General features: G+C 33.1%; 1 protein-coding gene across 1 annotated transcript in view; it reads left to right on the top strand.

Annotated features, from left to right (window-relative positions):
• Positions 1-22624, top strand: part of GALNTL6 (polypeptide N-acetylgalactosaminyltransferase like 6) — a gene marked incomplete at both ends in the record, with an annotated part of 1074421 nt that overhangs the window by 426787 nt on the left and 625010 nt on the right. The window contains one exon of the mRNA XM_081269347.1: positions 7519-7657. Within this exon, the coding sequence (XP_081125473.1) occupies positions 7519-7657 (139 nt within the window). The remainder of the gene's footprint in view (positions 1-7518; positions 7658-22624) is intronic.

The following is a 22624-nucleotide window of genomic DNA, read 5'->3' as shown; positions in this document are numbered from 1 at the left end:
TGCAATGAATCTTCAAAATCTTTGTGGATCAAATTAAGAAATCCGGATTATGTTCTAATGAATTTGAAGAAATCTTGTTAAAGGAGTAGGAATATTTGACAAAAGCCAGTGAGATAATTTTTTAATAACTGAAAGAAACATGAAAGGTGGACACAGGAAGGGGATGATGTTGGGAAAGATGGTTGACCAGTATTAGGTTCAGGAAGGCCATGTAAGAAGCTATTGCAGTGGTTTCAGTGTGGGGGAAAAAAAAAATCTTATACCTGGGACTGGGAAAATGGTGTGATTACAAGGCAAATGTGGTGAATAAAAAGATATTTAGGCAGCATATTCATTAACATTCTGCATTGGGTTTTATGGAAATATGCTACAGTGACTCATGCACCTTACCTTCCTAGGGTATAGAGGTGGATAGCTCCATATGTGAGTCTTCTACCACACTGTCCCATAGCCATGGTGACTGTATCCAGAGCTATGCTCCTGAGACAAACCCAAAATGATGGTTGAGGGTGTCACTTTCCTATTTAAATAGAAAAGGCTTGCAAAATACAAACCCACCCCTCTTAAACCAAAACATTCTTAAAAGATGGTGATGCTTGGAGAACACTTTGTTTTTCTTTGCATTTTTTTGATTAGGGAGAACTTATATTCCCCAAGTGGAGAAGAACAGAGGAATAATTGTAATCTCTCTTTTTTAATAAAATGCTGTCAGAGTCCAGAACTCTGCCTCAGCTCTCTGTCCCTTAGACACCACAGTCAGGCTTACCAACCACAGCTAACAGGCCTCATGCTGAGTGTAAGTCAAAACTTCTTATGTGAACCTTAATTAAAATCACTTTTACTAAGCCAGTACCTAACAGATTGCCTGAGGAGATCTCCAGAATAGATCCTGTTTTATGTATGCATATCTAAAGACCCACACTTTGTAATTCACAACAAAATTATTATAACTTGAATACTAGTGGAAATAGTACCTGCAAAACCTTAAATATGTAGTTATTCAACTCTTTGTGCTTAGATTATTATGTTTTTCCCCTGGAAGAGATAGATGGTAACTACTCGTACAGTAACTTTAAAATATCTCCCCGTGTCCACTGGGACATAGAAAGGAGGCATATTCCTCATGAGGAACTTTACAGTGAAACTGAGTGATAAGTTTGAGAAGTTCATGGAAATTTCCAGAATCTTAAAGAATGAAGAATTTAAAATGAAAGGATATTTCTCTGTGCAGAGAGGAAATAACTTCATGGAACAGTAGATAAAGAGCATGTGGATCCTGCTTTCCAGTCACAAAAAAAGATCACACAGCTAATTTAGGAAGGTAACTGGATCCTGAATTATTCTGATGTCCTTATAATAGTGAAGCTTGATTTGGGAAAATGGCTATATTCTTGCTAAAAGTGAATAAAGACAGTAAACTAATTGTTATGATTCCCAAAAGAGAAATAATAAATTACCAGTAGAAAATAAAAGATCCACACTTTTTTTTTAAAGAAGGGAAGAGTTGTTAACTAAAACCTTCTTAGTACTTGAATTTATTTCCATAATGGTGATTCATTTTCCTAGTTACAGTATCATTTTTAAGAGGGCTAGAACCATGTGTATTTTCTAAATCCTATTCCAGTTCCTCCCACATAATAAGTGTGTAATAGTATTTCTTGAGTAGTTAAATCTTTAATTGATTTAGTAAAATTTTGGGTTAGAAAATTCTTAGAAACTTTATTTTTTTGCCAGTAAACTGTAACTCAAGGATCAACTGAATTGCACATAGAGTTCGGGCAAAATATTAATTGATCAAGTTATGAAAATCTAGGAAAACCATTAAAATAGTAATTTTGCTGCTATTTACATTCTCTTTTCTCTCCTCTACTCTGTTCATTAGTTTTGCCTAAAGCTCATTAAAAGCTTCTAGCACACAGAGGAGATAGCTTCCCAATAGTGATCATATGTTTCTATAAACAAATGTCTAAATCTTCATATTTGTATGAAAATATTGCCATGTACATCATGCTCTTAAAAAAACTAATGCTTTTATATGTACATAGTTTCATTGTTTTGATGCTTTTTCTTCTGACAGTGAAAATTGGAAATTCAGAATTAATTGATAAAAGGGTAAGATTTGTTACTGAGGAAAATTTAAGATGTTTTTCCTCTATGTTTTGCTGTGTCTTTTTGATGCATTCATTCTCTCAAGTTGTAGTGCAATGATCAACTCTACATTATCATTCTTTAATTGTCTCCTAACTATATTCCAAATGACCTCTTCTAATGAGCTTTATTTTTAAGAATCATTTCTTCCTCACAGTTAAAAATTTCATAGTGTTTTAACTATTATTTTTGTGTTTTGTATTATCTGATAATTATCACAGTTCACCTTCATAAGTGGCATTTTGTAAAAAAAAATAGGTATTTTATATTACATTTTTTTCCTTATGTTTTTGGAAAAACAGAATTAGTGAACTGATTTACATCTCCAAAACATATTCTTTTGACATTCTTGATACTGTCATTTAAAATAATCTGAAAAGCTAAAAATACTGTGGGCTGGTACAACCCTTGTAAAGAGTCACTCCCAAAGGCCATTGTAATAAATCCAGCCTTTTTGTTGCTAGCCATGAGTGAATAAGTAAACTGGAACTGAGACCATGAATGTGGATGACTCCAATCTCTACCTAACCACAATCTCCATGCATGATTGGGACATGGGTCAGCAGCCCTCCTGGAAAATGAAAGAATCCCCCCTTTCACAGATGTTTATCATATGTTTACAAAGAGTTTTAATCATGTAGTTAGCATGATATCATTTTATAATATATTACTTATGGGAACATACTTTCCTTATCTAAATCATACTGAGAAACAATGAGTTCCTTTCCTAAGACTCAGCTTATTTTGTCAGATTTTTTTTTCCCTGTTCAGCCCTCTATGATGGATTAGCCTCAATTATTTTATCTTTATTTGGAAAAGAAAACTACTGGAACTATATGTCTAGGAACTTAATCTCTCTTCTTTGGAATCAGTTGGCTTTAACTGGAGAAGTAATTTTAATGAGTTCCTCTGAGATTGAAAAATAGAGACAATTTTAATTAAAGCATCATGAACTACAAACTTTCCTGAGAAAACTTTTCCTTTGTATTTGGATCATATGAATAATGCCTTTAACTCAGTAGGAGACATAAATATACCTGCTTTATTTGTGTAGATTTTGATAACAAAACATTAACAGTAGGGCTGGGGTTGTAGCTCAGTGATAGAACACTCACCTAAGCATGTTCGAGGCCCTGAGTTTGATCCTCAGCACCACATAAAAATAAATAAATAAAATAAAGGTATTGTGTCCAACTACAACAAAAAAATAAATATTAAAAAAAATTAATAGTATAAACCTTGGGATGTCTAGTTGCTTTAAAGAAGGTAGTATAGTTCAGTTTATCTTTGTTTTCTTAGCGTTAGTTATAGTTCATATTTTAATAACTCAGAATGATACCCTCAGATCTGCCCTCATGGACCTTAGAGTCTAGTTCCACAAAAATATCTTTTTCATCTAATAAACTGGCTTGTATGAATAAACTCTATTGCATGCCTCAGATAATATTAATAACTACCTTGAAATAAGTACTATTTGAAAATATAAGAGCTTAAGATAATATTAAATAAGTTCAAATTTTCATTGTAAATTACTGGATAAAGTGTGATGATTTAGAATAAATAATTACACAATTAGGAGTTAATGCAGAATGCTAGTTTTTGTTGTTATTTGTTCATTTGTTTGTTTTTGAGACAGAGTTTCTCTAAGTTGCTGAGACTGGACTTCAAAATGAAATCCTCCTGCCTTAGCCTCTGGAGTCCCTGGGATTATAGTCATTCACCACCATGCCCAGCTTTAGAATAGTAGTAATAATTCAACTGTCTAAGATCAACTTGTGTCTATGTAAATGATAAGCTGAAGGAAGAAATGTAAAAGAAGCCAACTGAGTTACAGTTTCTTGGTATGAAACTTTTATATAAAACGCTGGTCCTAGATATTTATTTGACTCCCAACTTCAAATTCCTAATGCACATCAATGCAGGGTCACCATGGTGTGGCAAGTATCAACTAGAGCAATCTCACCAAAGGAAGAGGACTCATGGAATTCTTAACAAAAACTTTTAAAAATATGACATAAATGCTGGTAATAATAAATAACAAACAGGAATAAGGAAAAGGGGTGAAATTAGAAGGATCAGGAGGAGAGTTATGCTGTTTACTGATACCTGGTAAAATTAAAACCATGCATTCCCCACATCCATTACACAATTTAAAAACTATGAGCTCAAACTATTTCAATTGATTTATTAAGCATTTTTAAAACAGCATATTTCACAATTATTGTCTGTACAAAGTAATTTACCCCAAATTCTTTTTATGCACAGTACAATAAATAATTTATATCCTCAAAACTATCCTTGAAGTTTGAACTGATATCTTACATTTTTTAGTGAGAATTTCTAGCCTATACCAAGCTTGTCAGTTTGCCAAATTTGAAATTCTTACAGGGCTTGCTGTTCAAGTTATTTAATTCTACAAGTGGCTTATTTTCTTCTCACAATAGCCATTTTATAAATATGTCCTATATCTTCCTAAGCATAACATATTTTTAGCTCCTTCAGGCCTGACTTAATACTATATACGTTTTCAATTTCCCTACCCAGTGGTGCATGGTGTAGACAATCAATAAACACAAGATTGTCATAGTAAGTAGAATGTCATTTTAACTGAGGGATAAATACAGGTGCATTATAAAAAAATTAACATGAATTCTATGTCAAGTATCAATTGTCTATCTTGTATGTATTGTAAATACATACTTGTGAGACAGCAGTTTTTCTGCTTGGTACTCATACATTTGATGTAATATTTATGTTTCGATGTACTAAAATATAACATCACACTTCTCATATGATTTTAAACAAAGCAGATGGTACAATACTTCTCATATTTAAAGAAAGGATTATGGTTTAAATTTATAATTGATAATATTAAATTATATATTTTGAGTGTTAAAATGGGCATATTGATAGATTAGTAATCATTGCCAATTATTTAGTATTATCATACTTTCAACATATATTTTTATTGTCATGTGAAGTATTCTTGCTTCATATTTTTAGACTTTTACAAAAGAAAAGTCAAACTACATGAGATGTTATACACCCCAAGATTTGCAAATTAAAACTTAAGATGAGTTGGTAGCATTTGAAATAAAAAATGCTGGCTTCATACATAAAAAAGATAAAATTTAAAAACCTATTCTCACAACTACAATGCAGAAATATCTAGTTTGCCATCATTGGTGATGAGCCAATTTTGTTTGATAACTTGAGAGAATCCCTCATACATTTGAAAAGCCTTGTTTTAGGAGATTTATTGTCTTAGGAGATTTAGCAAATCTGAACAAACAATTTCTCTTTGATTAACAGGTGTTTCAATGAATGTGTAGTTTAAAAATTTACATTTGTAGGCTTAAAAGTGCCTGAATCTGAAAGTTTAGCATTAAAAATATTTCTACAAAAATTAAGCCTCAGGTGTACATACACATTTCATCTAGGACATAAAAATTAAAAATAAAATGTTATCGCTGAAAGCAAAGATTACTTTGCACTAAAATTGCTTCACTAAATTGGATTTATGGGATGACTTATAAATCTAATTAATACTAGGGGCCATGCAAGGTCAAGACACCTTCTTCAGCTAATTTGGTCATTTATGGTAAAGAGATTTAGGTCTTTTAAGTATTTCCCCAGGTTCAGTGTCTAATTACTAATAAAGTGTTTATGGAAACTATTAATCTCTGTTTTGTTTACTTACTTGTAACTTGGGTAAAACAATGTTTATTTCATATTGTTGCTGTGTTGAGTCCAAAATGTATGGAAAAAAGCACAATACTTTGTACATAGTGAACTCCATTCTCTGAATGAAATTTCTCACTGACTTATTGATTTTTCATCTAGATTGAAAAATAGCAAGTGGCAGTTCCAGTAAGAAATCAAACAATGATACAGACAGAATAGTGGGTTGGATTTGTTGTTGTTGTTCGTTGCTTTGATTTTTCAGACCAAAAATGAAACTCTTTTTTTCTAAATTTATTTATTTATTCTAATTTGTTATAAGTGACAGCAGAATTCATTTCAATTCATAGTACACACATAGAGCACAGTTTTTCATGTCTCTGGCTGTACACAAAGTAGAGTTACAACTTTTGTGTCTTCATACATGTACTTGGGGTAATGCTGACCATCTCATCCCACCCCCCTTTCCCTCCATCCCCTTTGCCTTATTTAAAATTCCTCAATTCTTTCCATGCCCTCCACATCCCTGTTATGGATCAGCATCTTCATATCAGAGAAAACATACATCTTTTTTTTTTTTGAGATTGGCTTACTGCACTTAGCATTTTATTCTGCAACTCCATCCATTTACCTACAAATGGCATAATTTTATTCTCTTAATGCTGAGTAATATTCCACTGTGTATATATACCACAGTTTCTTTATCGATTCATCTACCAAAGGGCATCTAGTTTGGTTCCACAATTTAGCAGTTGTGAATTGTGCTGCTGTAAACATTGATGTGGCTGTGTCCCTGTGGTATGCTGTTTTTAAGTCCTTTGGGTATGAACCAAAGATTGATACAGCTAAGTCAAATAGTGGTTCTATTCCAAATATTCTAAGGAATCTCCACACTGCTTTTCATATTGGCTGCACACATTTTCGGTCCCACCAGCAATATATGAGTGTGCCTTTTCCCCCACATCCTCACCAACACTTATTGTTATTTGTACTCTTCATACCTGCCATTCTGATTAGAGTGAGATGAAATCTTAGAATAGTTTGACTTTCATTTCTCCAATTGCTAGCAATGATGAACATTTTTTTCATATATTTGTTGATTGATTATATATCCTCTTTTGAGAAGTGTCTGTTCAGTTCCTTAGCCCATTTATTGATTGGGTTATTTGGTTTTTTGATGTCAAGATTTTTGAGTTCTTTATATATCCTAGAGATGAGTGCTTTATCTGATGTGCATGTGGTGAAAATTTGCTCCCATTCTGTAGGCTCTCTATTCCTCTCACTGATGGCCAAAATGAAACTCTTAAAAAATGTTTGTCTTCCCCTTCAATTAGAAAGATTTTTAGTCTGTTTTTTGTTTATTTGTTTGGTTTAGTTTTTTTTTTCTTTTTGAGATATAATTCCTTATCATTCCCTAGCTATTTGACATTGGTTGTCAGTATTAATGAATTTTATTAAGACAGAATCAAAATATTAAAAAGGATGTTTCTCATTTTGCTTTATAGGGATCCCTGACATACAAACTACATTTCCCAACAACAAAATAATGAATTCTAGTTACTAGAAACAAATATAATGTCTGCAAATCAGAAGTTAATAAAAAGAAAGAGTTTAATATTTGTAATATTTGGGAGCAATCACAAGAAGGTTAATACTGGTTGAAAAATACCATCTGGTTTTTCCTTTTAGGGAAAGGTGAACATGGGAAGCCTTACCCCCTTACTGAAGAGGACCATGATGACTCAGCATACAGGGAAAATGGTTTCAATATTTTCGTCAGCAACAATATTGCCCTAGAGAGGTCCCTGCCGGATATTCGCCATGCTAAGTGAGTGTGGGCACATCCATCGTGTCGTGTCTTTGGTTTGTTTGTTTGTATTGTTCTCTATTGTTTGTAACGTGTATAACTGTGATATGTGTCATCAAAAATTTTGCCCTGATAATTTTTATAAATAATTTTGATATAGCTCTGTTGGTAGAGTGCTTGCCTAGCACATACAAGGCCCTGGGTTCACTCCACAGCACCACCAAAAAAAAAAAAAAAAAAAGGAAAGAAAAGAAAGAAAGAATTGTATTTCATAATCAAATATGTTTCATTTAAATTAGAATAACCTTCAAATTTTCAAAAGAATTACTACCAACCAATATACATTTTCATCGACTAAATAATCTCCATTTAAAATTAAGTGTTTTAAGATATTACCTGTACTCTTTTTACCCACGATCATGTAGATTATGAGGTAAACATCCTTCTCTGGTGGTTAGTACTATCAACGCTACCTATAGACACACCTCCTGTGACTCCATGCACATCCAGCCATATTTAATGCCATTGTTGTGATTCTTACATAAAAAATCTTAAAATGAATGCATCCATAATTCAGAAGTAACAATCACATATTTAATTTGCTGTCACTGTGAACTCCTTGTGGCTTGCTAATTAACAATGAGTTCAGTTTTTATTGGATCATAGGTAAATTTCCTAGTGTAAATGAAAATAATAATAGTACATAGTTACCGAAATTTATTTTCTCTCCAATCATCCCTATGTTCCTCTAAATGGCTTGGTCTACTTTCTGTTCTAATCCACTGTGGTTTTCCCTGATAGCTTAAACAAGGCCAAAAGGGTACAAAGAACATGGAATATGAGTGGAATTTGGGATGTTTTTTGCCAGGCTTATTTAATAAATCCATCCAACAACACTAATATTTTAACCTAACCCCTACCTCAATCTCCTTATGGAAATACTAGTGTGGGGGAAAAATCAGAGAAAACGAAATCATAGAAACTAATGAAAATAAAGGTTAGGAATCTAAATTAAAATAGTAATGTAAAATAAATAAAAGTCTTATTTGGGGGCAATGATAATTAATTCATTAGATAAAATTCAGTAAATTGTGTTTTGGGGGACCTTTTTCTTATTGTTATAGTGTGTCTTCATAAATTAATTTGAAAATATATAAGACTTATTGGTTTTCTCCTCAGGTTTTACATGAATTTGCATTCCTCAATATAGTTAAACAGAGGATTAATGTGAAGAACAAATCAATTTTTCCCTAAACTGGAGGCTTTATATATTGGTCTAAGCCTTTTAGCCAGCCAAATTATTCCCAAGTTACCTGAAATTATCTACAGTAATTCCCACTGACCGAGAACATTTCTAGTTATGAGAAATTTTAATACCTAATTGCACACTATCAAAAATGCATTAAATGGCATTGTTGGCATAATAAATATGCTCAGAGAATAACTCTATCCACCCCTTTCCACCCCCACATTTCCAATCTTTTAATGTGTATTCAACTGGAAAGTATTGCAGGTGAAAACAGGGCAGAAAAATCACTGAAGTCAAAAGAAGGCTGATATTCCCACTCTTCTCACAGAGTATATTTTAGTGTAGCTATCACCTTTTAAGAAAAAAATATATATATTTTAAGACTATGTGCAGAAAATGGCCCAATGACAAGAAAAATATTTTGAAATTTTTACTATAGTCATGAAGTTTAGAATATGAAGGAAACATTATTGTGAACACTAAGGAAGAACAACATGGTTAAAAAATCTCTGTTAGGCCATGTTATTACTTAGTTACTGAAGCTGGATAGCTAATAGAACAAATAATCATGTAGTAAAATGATACCAAAAAAGAAAATAAAGTGTATATGCATGTACACACAGACACACACACACACACACACACACACACACACACCCCTTAATTAGAGTTCAATGTCAGGAAAGTGTTAAGGAATCAGCAGGAATGATGGCTTACCTTGGTTTGTACAGGATCTAACTCTAAGCAATGCAGGAAGAAGAGTCTGATGTTACTTCAAATGTTGTCAATGTCCCACCTGCAGGAGACCAACAGCTAAAAAGTCTTACATGGATCGTACTGTTTAAAAGTCCTATGCTTTTGCCTTTATCTGTGCTTCTCAAAATGCAGTTACATTTCACTCTAATAAACATGGAGCTCTGTGTAAGTTGTTATGGAAATACAAAATGAACTGAACACATATTTCAGGATTATCAACTTAGCTTACATTGCAGATCATTGAATACAGCTTGTTTATATTGATGCAATCTATAAAAGAGAATGCAAACTTTGGGTGATTTGAGAACATAGCAGTTCTAAGAGACGGCATTTGCATTCATCCAATTCAAACTGTAGGTTCAGAGTGACAGGAGGGAAGAGCTCCTTTTTCTTGGCTCTAGTATTTTACAATGGAAGATATCAGATAAATACTATTCTGCAATTTTGTTTAATATGATCTTTGCTCAAATACCTATAATCATGGTATTTATGCCACTGACCTATACTATTGATAATTCTCTTTGTATATTCAAGTATTCTGCACCTGTTCATATTCTCACATTTAGTTAAAAAAAAAAAATCCATGATTTCAGATGTTTCAGTCAACTATTTCGCTACTGTGACCAAAAGACTAAACAAGAACAATTTTAAAGGAGGAAAAGTTTATTTGGGGGCTCACAGTTTCAGAGGTCTCAGCTTGTAGATCACCGACTCCATTTCTTGGGGTCTGAGGTAAGGCAGAATGTCATGGTAGACATGTGCAGCAGAGGAAAGGAGCTCAGAAATTTGCACAGGAAGCAGAAAAAAGAGCTCTGCTCAACAAGGACAAAATATATACTCCAAAGGCACACTCCCAGAGACCCCCTTCCCCTGGCCACTCCTACCTGCCTTAAGTTACTATTGAAGATTAATGCACTGATTAGGTTAAAACTCTCACAGCCCAACTCTTACTTCTAAACTTTCTTGCATTGTTTTGCATATGAGCTTTTGGGGAACACCTACATCCAAACCATAATACTAGGTATTTTTCTATGCTTAGTGTTCATTCTAGTTCATTGTGAAGAATATTCAGAACAAGTTATTTTACAAATCACAGTCCACAAGGCATTGTTCTTTTATTTTTCCTACTCCTTTCTTATTCACTAGTATACAAATGAACTACCCTACTTTTGTTGCTGTAATTTCATAAGTAATGAAATAAGTAATGTAAGTAATACATTTCCAAAAGGAGGAGCAATATATGAAGGAAAGTATGATGAACTCAGGCCAGCAATAATCTGATACATCTTACTTAAATCCTATAATAAATTTCAAGCTTTTCTCTTATATTTTCATTTTTTACAACTTTTTTAGCGTCTCCTTATATTGCATATTATTTAAATTTTCACATCATCTATGCTTTAGTATTGTCAAAATTTTCATCCCTTTTTCCATACTCACTCTATATTTTTGGTTGACTTTTGCATGTTTCTGAAGATATTCTCTACATATTTTAAATATGTACTCTTTTATGTTTTTGCCAATTCGTGTTTATATCCCCAGTGCCTGGAATTTGTCCTAGAACATTTTATGTACATATTTTATTTCATGCAATGCTGATACAAATTTTTGTTTGAGTAAATTTGGGTGGAAAATATCCAGTCTGTGGATATCCTGCTGGCCTGGCTTCATTTTACCATATTTTGTTTTTTATTCCAACCTGAATACTGATTATACTTGTTCACCTATCTCAGATGTCAAATATATGCTGTGTAAACTGTAGGACATCTCATTTATCTTCCAACTTAAGATGGGAGGTGTAAGAAATCAATAAAAGTACACATAAAATAGGAAAATTAAAATACTATGTAGAAATGGCCTACAAAGAAAAGAAACACCAATAAACTTAAACATAAATGTATTGTTAATAAGACAAGAATAAAATAAAATGATAATTATTTGAGCAAATGTTATTTCCTAGTTATGAACAAACTCATCAGTAGTTATAATAAGTACCTTTCAAAACATGATATAACTAATAAGTATAAGACGAATTTACATCTAAGAAAAGACAAAATATATAAGATTAAGAGACAGAAGATGGGGATGGGGATGTGAATGTGACTCCAGCGGTAACGCACTCGCCTGGCACGCATGGGGCCCTGGGTTCAATCCTCAGCACCACATAAAAATAAAATAAAAATGTTGTGTACACCAAAAACTGAAAAATAAATATTAAAAAATTCTCTCTCTCTCTCTCTCTCTCTCTCTCTCTCTCTCTCTCTCTCTCTCTCTCAAAAAAAAATAAAAAATAAAAAGAGACAGAAAAGCCACTTATATTAGAGTTAAGGGAGGTTTTGCATAGGACCCAGGTAAACACATCCTCAATATGGACTTCATTGATCTTTTGTGTTTGTATTTTGCTGTTATTAAAGTATATATGTTTATCTAAACACACACACATATAAATAAATACATATATACATATCTTAGTATTCATTTGTAAGGAGGCTAAGAAGCTACAATATTTTCAAATTTTAAGTCTTACTCTATGTTCTAGCTTTTCCTTTTTATCTATCATTTATTTTCCACATCACTGATATTCCCTAGATAGGAAAAATTTTAGCTTCATGACTTTGACAATAAATGGAGTCTGAATGTTAAGAGAAAACTATGATATCTTATGTCTTTTAAAAACACAGGACAATTTTTTTTTTACAACGTCTTATATTCTATGATCACTTTCAGTAGTGTTCCAGTTATATCAAACTAATTTATCACAAGTCTAATCCATGCACAATTTCAGAACCAAGTGAGAAATTGTCCCAGAAATAACTTGGTATTAAAATATTACTTTCATTATTGAGGTCTTGTTGGTGAGCATGGATTAGATGTGGTCCGAGTATCATATCTAATATCAGACTTCAGAAGGAGACACAGTCAGTCTTGAAGTCACAGTCCTGTTGGACAACATATAGGCAACTCTCAATCTAATCTCTGTAGGCAAACATGTCCCAAAGAAGAAGAATGAAGGACTTGCTGAGCTAAGCATTGTAAACTCTGTACACCAAATTTATGGATCTCATCTCTTTCCTTTTCCTGAAAGAATGTCTGAGAAGATGGACATATCTAGTATCTGTCCGGACACATGAGAACATCTATCTAGAAAAAGTGTCCATTCCCTTGATAAATAGAGCTTAATACTTGCTTCATATACAAAAGGAAAGATAATTTCTCAACATACTCAGACTTTTGAGTAAATATTTTACTTTCAGTGACTTGTATTCTAAATATGCATGCATACCAGGAAGAATGTGAATTCTAAATAAGTTAAGTCCCTGGTGATTCACATTGTGATGCTGAACAACATAGTTCATAATTTTAAATTATTTTTTTACCTACTTCACTAAATGGGGATGCAAACTTTCTTCACATTCTTCCCTATGGAATATAAGAAAACCAAGTGTATTCTAGTTCTAAAATTTAATTGTATTTAATTTCATTAGTCAATTTGTGAGACAATTTTGGTGTATTAGAAGTAATAATTATGCATTCAATTTCTTTTAGCCAAGATTTAACAAAGGTACTTAAAATGATATTTATTTTAACTTCCTGTGAGATAGAAAATTATGATTTAGTGTTTTTGGCTGTTGGCTATTTAACACGAGAGGCCATTCCCAGAAATGTTTGAGTTTAACCATCCAAAAATGTGTAAGGATAATTTTTTCTATTTCTCAAATTTCAAAAGCTGCATTAAAAATATGAGTGGCAGTGACTGCTTTCCTTTCACATTTTTATGATGATATGCTTGTGAAGTTGATTAAGTGTCTCATTAAGCAATTTTTGCAAATGAATTCAGAAACAAAATAAACTAAAATGACTGTTCACACACTCCAATCAGGTATGACGATTGCCACCAAAAGGGAGAATGGAACAGGAATCCTTTAAGTCAAATGATATTAGAGCCTAAGATATATCTAGACATGACTGAGAAAAGACAAAACAAACCCTACTCGCAGACTGGAGGGAAGATGGTCAGGAAAACCAAAAGCAATCCTTTGAAACAGTTATTTAAGAGAATACCTTCATTATTTGAGGAAAGCTGGACTTATGCACGATCCTATAAACATTATTAGTTTATAAATGCATTTCTAAGAATCAAGACACAAATGCACGATGAAGTGACAACAGAAATTTACACGCACCCCTATCTTATAACAAAGCTGTAAGATGTGGAAGAGTTTTTTTATCACTTTAAGTTAAAGATTTATGGCTGCTGAAATGAAAATCCTCCTACGAGAGATAACAGTTTAAGAGTTGTCAGACATTTAGCTTTGGAGTGAATGACAGATTGTAAAGCCGATTCCTTAAAACATGTAATAAGGATAAGCACAAGGGTCTAAAAGAGTGGCAATGCTATTAATGTGTGCAGGAGAAAAATAAAGGAAACTTTCTAGAAATAAAACCACCTTCTTCACAATCATATGAATTCCAAACTGTGGCTTTTGCAACCTTGTACTAAGAGTTAAAGATAAAGTTAGCATAAGTTTGAGAAATAGATTTATATCTTCAATTTTTTAAAAAGAAAATAAAATGAAAATTGGATGTAATGATACATCCTGCACTATAAGTTAATCTAGCAAGAGTAATTTTAAATTCACTTCTTAATTTTATTCCTAGGCACAGAAGTTTACTGAAAAAAAAGAGGCAGTGATTAAGATTAAAGCTTATGTATAATAATAATCTGAGTCTTTGAGAAAATTCTGCCATTTCAAAGAGAATTACTAGGCTTCTTTTCTAAACCAGTGAGCCGTATAATTTTAAATATTGTTATAGTAATCATTAGAGGTAAGATTGTGGTGGTGAACAGTGTTAATAAAGTGTTTGTAGCCAAAGAACAGTCTGAACTCATTGTTCACTCAATCTAAAAGAGTAAGTACACATATTACTAATTTTTTTTCCAAGTACTAGGGATTGAACCCAGGTGTGCTTCACCACTGAGCTATATCCCCAGCACCCCCACTTATTTTTAAATTTTGAGATATGATCTCTCTAAATTACCCAGATTTAAATTGATCTTCCTGCCTCAGCCTCCCAAATCACTAGGATTACATACCGTCATTCCTGATATACTCTTAAACTTAATCATTATGCAGAATTGGTTGAATTATCCATGTGCATCTGAACATATTCCTGCAGAAATCACTTAAAATTTAAATACATATGTCTCATTTATAAAGATTCTTGATTTCACCTGGCATGATGAAGCATACCTATAACTCCAGCACATGAGGAGGCTGAAATAGGAGGATCACAAATTGAAGGCCAGTCTGGCAACTTAGCAAGACACTGTCTCAAAATGAAATAAAAAGTGCTAGGGGTGTAGTTCACTGATAAAGTACCTTTGTGTTCAATCCCCATGACCACACACAAAAAAAGAAGATTCCTGATTTTAATATTTAAAGATACACATTTTAAAACTATTAATTTTATTCTCAAATATTCACCCCACAAATGATTGTACTTCAATTTATTAAAATAAAAAAATAGTAGGCCAATAATGCAAATAAGTATATGAAATGGAAGAATTTCCTCAAGGACACAAACATCTAAAACATGCCCAATAGAAATTAAAAAGAAACTGAATAGAACTATAATTGGAGATGAATATGATTTTTTTAAAAAAGTAAAACAAAACAAAAAAAACAAAACACAACATATAAAGAAAAACCAGGGTCCAGACAATTTCATCACCAATCCTTCCAAATTTTGACAGGAGAATTAATATGAATTTTGATTTTTTTTTAATAAACTCTTCCAAAATATAGAAGGAGTTGTCTTGGTTGGTTCTGAGAGACATAGCCAAATATCATAGACTTGAGTGACTTACACAACAGAAATTTACTTTTACAAACTTCCAGAAACTAATAGTCTTACTATCAAAGTGCCAATGGAGTTGCTGTCTAGTGAAGGCTTTGCTCCTGTCTTCCACTTTATTATTGTGTTCTCAAATAGCATAGAGAGAAAGAGATACAGAAAGAGAGAGAGAAGACTCTTTTTAAAATTTATATATGACAGCGGAATGCATTACAATTCATAATACACATGTAGAGCACAATTTTCATATCTCTAGTTGTATAGATAGTATGTTCACACCAATTCATGTCTTCATACATGTACTTTGGATAATGATGTCCATCACATTCCACCATCATTTCTAACCCCATGCCCCCTCCCTTCCCATCCCACCCCTTTGCACTATCTAGAGTTTGTCTATTCCTTCCATGCTCCCTCTCCTTACCCTACTATGAATCATTCTCCTTATATTAGAGAAAACATTCTAGTCAGAATGGCAGCTATCATGAATACAAACAACAATAAGTTTTGGTGAGGATTAGGATGCACTGCTGGTGGGGCTGCAAATTGGTGCAGCCAATATGGAAAGCAGTATGTAGATTTCTTGAAAAATCTGGAATGGAACCATCATTTGACCCAGCTATCCCTCTCCTTGGTCTATACTCAAAGGACTTAAAAACAGCATAGTATAGGGACAAAGCCACATCAATGTTTATAGCAGCACAATTCACAATAGCTAAACTGTGGAACCAACCTAGGTGCCTTCAGTAGATGAATGGATTAAAACAAATGCGGCATTTATACACAATGGAATATTACTCAGCAATAAAAGAGAATAAAATCATGGCATTTTCAGGTAAATGGATGGAGTTAGAGAAGATATTAAATGAAGTTAGCCAATTCCCAAAAAACAAATGCTGAATATTTTCTCTGATATATACAGAGAAATATCTTTGGTGTCTGTTCTTATAAGGACTGATCCTAGAGGATCATGACCTTAGACTTATTAATCTTAAATGTTTCCTTATTCCAGATACAGTCACATTGGAGGTTAAGCTCTTCACCAAATGAATTTAGAGGGACATAATTCAATAAAGAAAAGGGTAGACTTCCCAATTAATATTACAAGCCTAGTAGTATTCAGATACTAAAACAAGGCAAAGAGATCTCAATAAAACTGCAGACCAATGTGTATATGAATATGCATGCCAAAATCTTCAAAATACTAGCAAACCAAATCTAGCAACATATAAAATTACTCCCAGAAATTGAAAGGTGGATTCAATATCTGAAATCCATTACTATAATAAATCTTATTAATATAATAAAAATCATGATTATCTCAAACGATGAAGAAAAAATCATTTCATTAAAAATATAAAACCCTTTCTCAACAAAAGCATTTCACATACTAAGAATAAAAGGAGCCAGCACAGTGGCACATGCCTGTAATCTCAGTGTTTCAGGAGGTTAAGACAGGAGACTGTGAATTCGAAGCCAACCTCAGCAACAGTAAGGCACTAAGCAACTCAGTGAGATCCAGTCTCTAAATAAAACACAAAATAGGGCTGGGGATGTGGCTCTGTGGTGGAATGCCCCTGAGTTCAATCCCTCATATCAAGAAAAAAAAAAAACCAAAAAGAGTAAAAGGATCTTCTTGAGTTCAACAAATGACATCTATCAAATACCCATAGTTAGCATCAGACTTAGAAAAAGATTATGGGGAGTTCAAATAATGTCTACTCTCACTGCTTCTATTGAATATAGAATATATTATATTCTATAGTCAAATCCAGAAAATTAGGCAGGAAAAATATATTTTTGACACCAAAACTGGAAGGAAAATTAAAACTCTCTATTGGGAGGTGACATAATCTCTTATATAAAAATTCCTAAGGAAGTCCCCAAAATCTATTAGCACTAATAAATAAATTTAAATAAAGTCAGCAAGATGGCAGGATGCAAAGCCAATATACAATACAAAAATAAACCATTTTTATGTACTTTTTCTGAACAATTGGAACTGACATTAAGAAAACAACTCTATTCACCATAAAGTCAAAATGATTAAAATAGGAGTAAAATGAACAACAACAAAACAAAGAATAAACTTACACTATGTAAACTAAAAGATCTTTAAAGGAATTGAAAAATTGGAAACACAGCCCATGTTCATGGATTAGAGTATTCAACATTGTTTAGATGAAAACATACTCCAAACTGATTAATCTGTTTAGTAAAATCTCTCTCAGTATCTCAACTGACTTCCTTATAGAAACTGAAAAGCAGATTCTATAATTCATTTGGAAACGTAAGGGTCAAGGGAAGCCAAACAATCCTGAAAAAGGGCCATAAAGTAGGAATCTAAACCCTTCATGCTTTCAAATTTGTTACAAAGCAATGATAATCAAACTGATGTGACCTAAATCTAAAAGCCGGAATTCTTAAAAAATAGAGGTAAATCTTCAGGGCTTTTTATTTGTCGAAGGATTTCTTTCACAAAGGATCTGATTTGATAAATAGTACAAGCAACAAAAGAAAAAAATAAATCAACAGGACTTCCACAAAATTATAAAAATGTATTCGACAAAGTATACTGTCAAAAACTGAAAAGGCAGACCACAGAATCAGAGATAATATTTGTAAATCACATATATTATAAGAGACTTGTATCTAGAGTTTGGAAAGAACATTTTCAATTCTATAATAATAAGACAATTAAGCCAATTAAAATTTGGACAAATGATATGAATGCACATGTTTCTGAGGAAGATTTATACATGGCAAAAAGCAAATAAAAAATGCTTACCATCATTAGTCATTAGGGAAGTACAAATACAAACAAAATAAATACTGCTTTACAGCCACTGGGATGGCTAGAACCAAAAAGTCAGGAATAACAAATGGTTGGGAGAATGTAGAGAAATCAGAACCTTGCATTGTTGGTAAAATGTACAATGGTTTAGAAACCTTGTTAGAAATATTCTTGCAGTTTTGTGTGAACATATGTGGTCATCTCTTGGGTATTTTCCTGGAAGTAGAAGTTCTGTGTCATAATCTCAGTATTAAATTGTTTTAGAAACTGCTAGAATGTCATCTAGTGTCATTTATAATAGTTTACAGAAAGAACCCACTCAAATGGCCAAGAAGTGATGAGTGGTGTAGCAAGCAGTTCCAGACAATGGAATATTATTGTTATAAAAAGGAATAAAATTCAAGTTCTACATCTTGGCATAATGCAAACCCTGGAAACACTATACAAGGTGAAAAAGCCAGTCACAAAATTCCATATAATAAATGGTTGTATGCAACACTCACGAAAGTGTCCAGCACAGGCCAATCTAGAGAAAAACAAAGCACACTATGATTATGTAGGGCTGTGAGGTGATGGAGGAAAAAGGAATTGTAACTACAGTACAAAATTTCTTTTTGAATTGACAAATATATTCTAAAATTGATTGCAGTGGTGATTACTAACATCTGTGAATACACCAAAAATACTGAACTGTACACTTTAAATGATATGTAAATCCTATCTCAATAAAGCTCCTTTAGAAAAGACAGATTACTGTGAATTTGCTTTTAGTCAAATAGTTTTTACTGTACTTCTTTATGTGCACTAAATCAAGCAATTAATTCCTCTGGTAGGACTTATCATCTGAGTCAATATAATAAATATTAATTTCTAGAGTTTATAACTGTTATATTGTGATAAGTGCCTATTATTTTTGAAGTATTAATTAAGTATCTCAGTATTATGTACATAATATTTGGAAAAAATTGGAAACACCAAATATAAAAGGATTATTTAATACTCTTTGAGGAAATAGAGACATTAGTTGTTAATAGCATATCTTAAAATTTTAAAAAAAATCTCTCTTAAATTTAATCACATATGATAGCAGAATTAGTGCTTTCACATCTGTAAAAATACCATTGATCCTGTCTTTCTCTCCAGCTAACAGCCCCAGAGTCTTTATAGATATTGGTACAATATGGATATACATAATATCTATATCAATATTATATCTATATTATAGATAACAGTTTTATATATATAGTGTTATGGTCTGGATATGAGGTATCCCCCTAAAGCTCATGTGTGAGACAATGCATTAAGGTTCAGAGGAGAAACGATTGAATAGTGAGTGTCTTAACCCAATCAGTGAATTAATTAATCCCTGATGGGATTAGCTGAGTGGTGACTAGAGACAGATGTGTGGCTGGAAGATATCATTAATTGGGGGCATGGCTATGGGGCATATATTTTGTATCTGAAGCAGGAGTCTCTCTCTGGGCTTCATGATCACCATGATGTGAGCTGTTCCCTCTGCCACACTCTTCCTCCATGATATACTTCTGCCTCCCCCTGAGCCCTGAGGAATGGAGCCAACCTTCTCTGGACTAAGCCCTCTGAAGCTGTGAGCCCTCAAATAAACATTTCCTCCCCTACAGTTGTGCTGGTCAGCTCCTTAGTCACAGCAGCGAAAAAGCTGACTAAAGCATATAGATGCTGATATCTATTATCTATGTATCTATATCCAGTCTTTCTACAACAGTCCTCCTTTGACTTAAGATACTACTTAATTTTTTCTTACCAAAATTACTAATGACTTCTACATTGCCAAGGTCATATGCAATTTACAGCTTTTTATTTGTAAAGATTTCCAGAATCATTGGACACCTTTGGCTCTTCTTTCATTCTTAGGCACTCTTGTCTCTGTTTCAAGCAATGAAATCTCTCTTGCTTTCTCTTCCCATGCCTTTTCAGTCTCCTTTGCAAAATGGGTCCTCTATTTCTGATGCAATATATAAAATTCATATAGCTCAGTAATGACTATAGTTTCTTCTTTAAATATATTTACCTTCTGTCTTAGCGTTTTTATTCCTGTGACCAAAACACCTGGCAAGACTAATTTAAAGGAAGGAAAGTTTATTTGGGGCTCGGAGTTTCAGGGTTCTCAGTTTATTGATGACCAACTCCATTGCTATGGGCCCAAGATGAGGCAATGCTTATCGGCAAAAGAGCCCAAAGGTAAAAAGCTGCTCAGTTCATGGCAAGGTCAGGGAGTAGAGAAAGAGAAGAAAGAGCTTCAGGAAGATCAACTCCTCCAGAGCACACCCCCAGAACCCACCTCCTCCAGCCATACCCCACCTACCTACAGTTACCACCCAGTCAGTCCATACAATCTAACATAGGCTGATTATGTGATAGCTCTCACAGTCCAATCATTTAACCTCTGAATATCCCTGCATTAACAGAAGCTTTTGGGGGATACCTCATATCTAAACCATTACACCCTGTCCTTTTCTATCTTCCCCAACAAGGTATATTAATTCTCTTTCTAATGTGCACTGCCAAAATACCTCAGGTATGCATCCACTTCTCCTAATCTCAACTATGTCTATTACTATTATTAATTAGAATCTTTGCATAGCCTCATAATTGGACCTTATGCACTTATTCTTGCTCTTCTGAAACATATTCAGTAGAATGAGTTATAGTGACTCTTAAAAAACTAATGCAGAACACTACAACTTCCTATTTAAAATATTTAAAATTCTTCCTGTTGCACAAAGAGGTAACAGTTTAGATAACACCAACACCAACCTCCATATTCTGATCCTTGCCTCTCTCTGGTCTCCTTTGCTTTTCCCATATAGATTATGCTTCTACGACCCTGTATGAACACATAGCTTCATGAACATAACACATTCTTTTATTCTATAATATAGACATAAAATATCATAGTCTATTTAAATGTTAATCATATAACATTTTAATACACTTAACATATTCTTATAAATTGGTGACCAAATAAATGAATAAATGGAAAAATGGGTGAATAAAGAAAGAAATAGTAATGACCCCTTATTCAAATACATTCACATATACTTGGCAGACCAGACTAATATTTTAGATTTGTCAGAAGCAAAATATATTACAAGTTATCACTGCTTTATCAAACCCAACTGACATAGCATGATTAGAACAGAAAAACTGAATGACTAAAAAGCATCCATTGAAAATTGAATACGTTGACTGACATTAAACAATTACTATGTAAATTGGTACATGGAAATGACTTACACAGATATACTCTATAATATAATCATCACTAACCAGCTGCCACGTTGACATTTTATTCTACTACTATTGAGAATGGGGCACAGAGAACTGTAGCTGAACTCCAATGACTTTTTTTCAAGAAATCACACAATGACAAAAGATTAAAAGAAAATAAAGAAGTTTCTTCAATTTTCTGAACATGTCTGATCCCTTTATAAAGACAAAAAACTTGGTTTACTAATTATTATCATTTGGATCTCAAAACTTCCCCAAAGGTCCACATCTTAAAGGCTTGGTCACCAGCCTATGGCACTACTTGAAATGGTAGAAACCTTTAAGAAGTGGCTCTTATTAAAAGGAGGTAAAGTCATTGGGGTTTGCCCTTGAATGATGTATTGGGACTCTGACCCTTCCCCCCCCCCCCTTTGCTTCCTGGCTGCCATGAGAGAGTACCTTCTTCACTAGGCACTTCTTCCATGATGTACTGTGACACCACAAGCCCAAAGGAACAGAGCCAAGGCTGTGGACTGAAGCCTATGAAGTCGAGCCAAAATAAACATTTCCTCCTTTCAAGTTGTCCATCTCAGTTTTTTGTTTTTTGTTTTTTTTGTTTTTTTTTTTTTTTTGTCACAGTGACAGAAATCTGACATGCTAACTATAATATTATTAGCTATTCTGGTAATCTTGTTTAGTAACCTGAATTTCACAGAATTCAACAACCTGAACTGTCAAGTATTAATAAAGCCACTATACAAAGCTTTTTGATAGACTAGGAGGCAACACATTAACTACTTAAATAATTAATATGTAGTCTATCTAAAGTCTCTAAATTTAAATGAATCTAAGATACTATTTTCGCCCTAACCATGAAGTGAATCTAATGACCATATTTTGAATAGGCAACCCTCTCATGTATACCCTAATGAAACTGACTGAAACTGACTATTCTTTTTATCACTACTTCAAGAAGTTCCCTTGATTATTCCAAAATGGAACAAAGACAACAACTTATAATAATATGGAATCCTGGAACATACTCCCTGTTTATCATAATAGTTATGCCATGATATTTTAACAT

Source organism: Spermophilus citellus, assembly GCF_964194105.1.
Source record: "Spermophilus citellus genome assembly, chromosome: 16".
NCBI lineage: Eukaryota > Metazoa > Chordata > Mammalia > Rodentia > Sciuridae > Spermophilus > Spermophilus citellus.
This window is presented reverse-complemented; position numbering and strand designations above follow the sequence as displayed.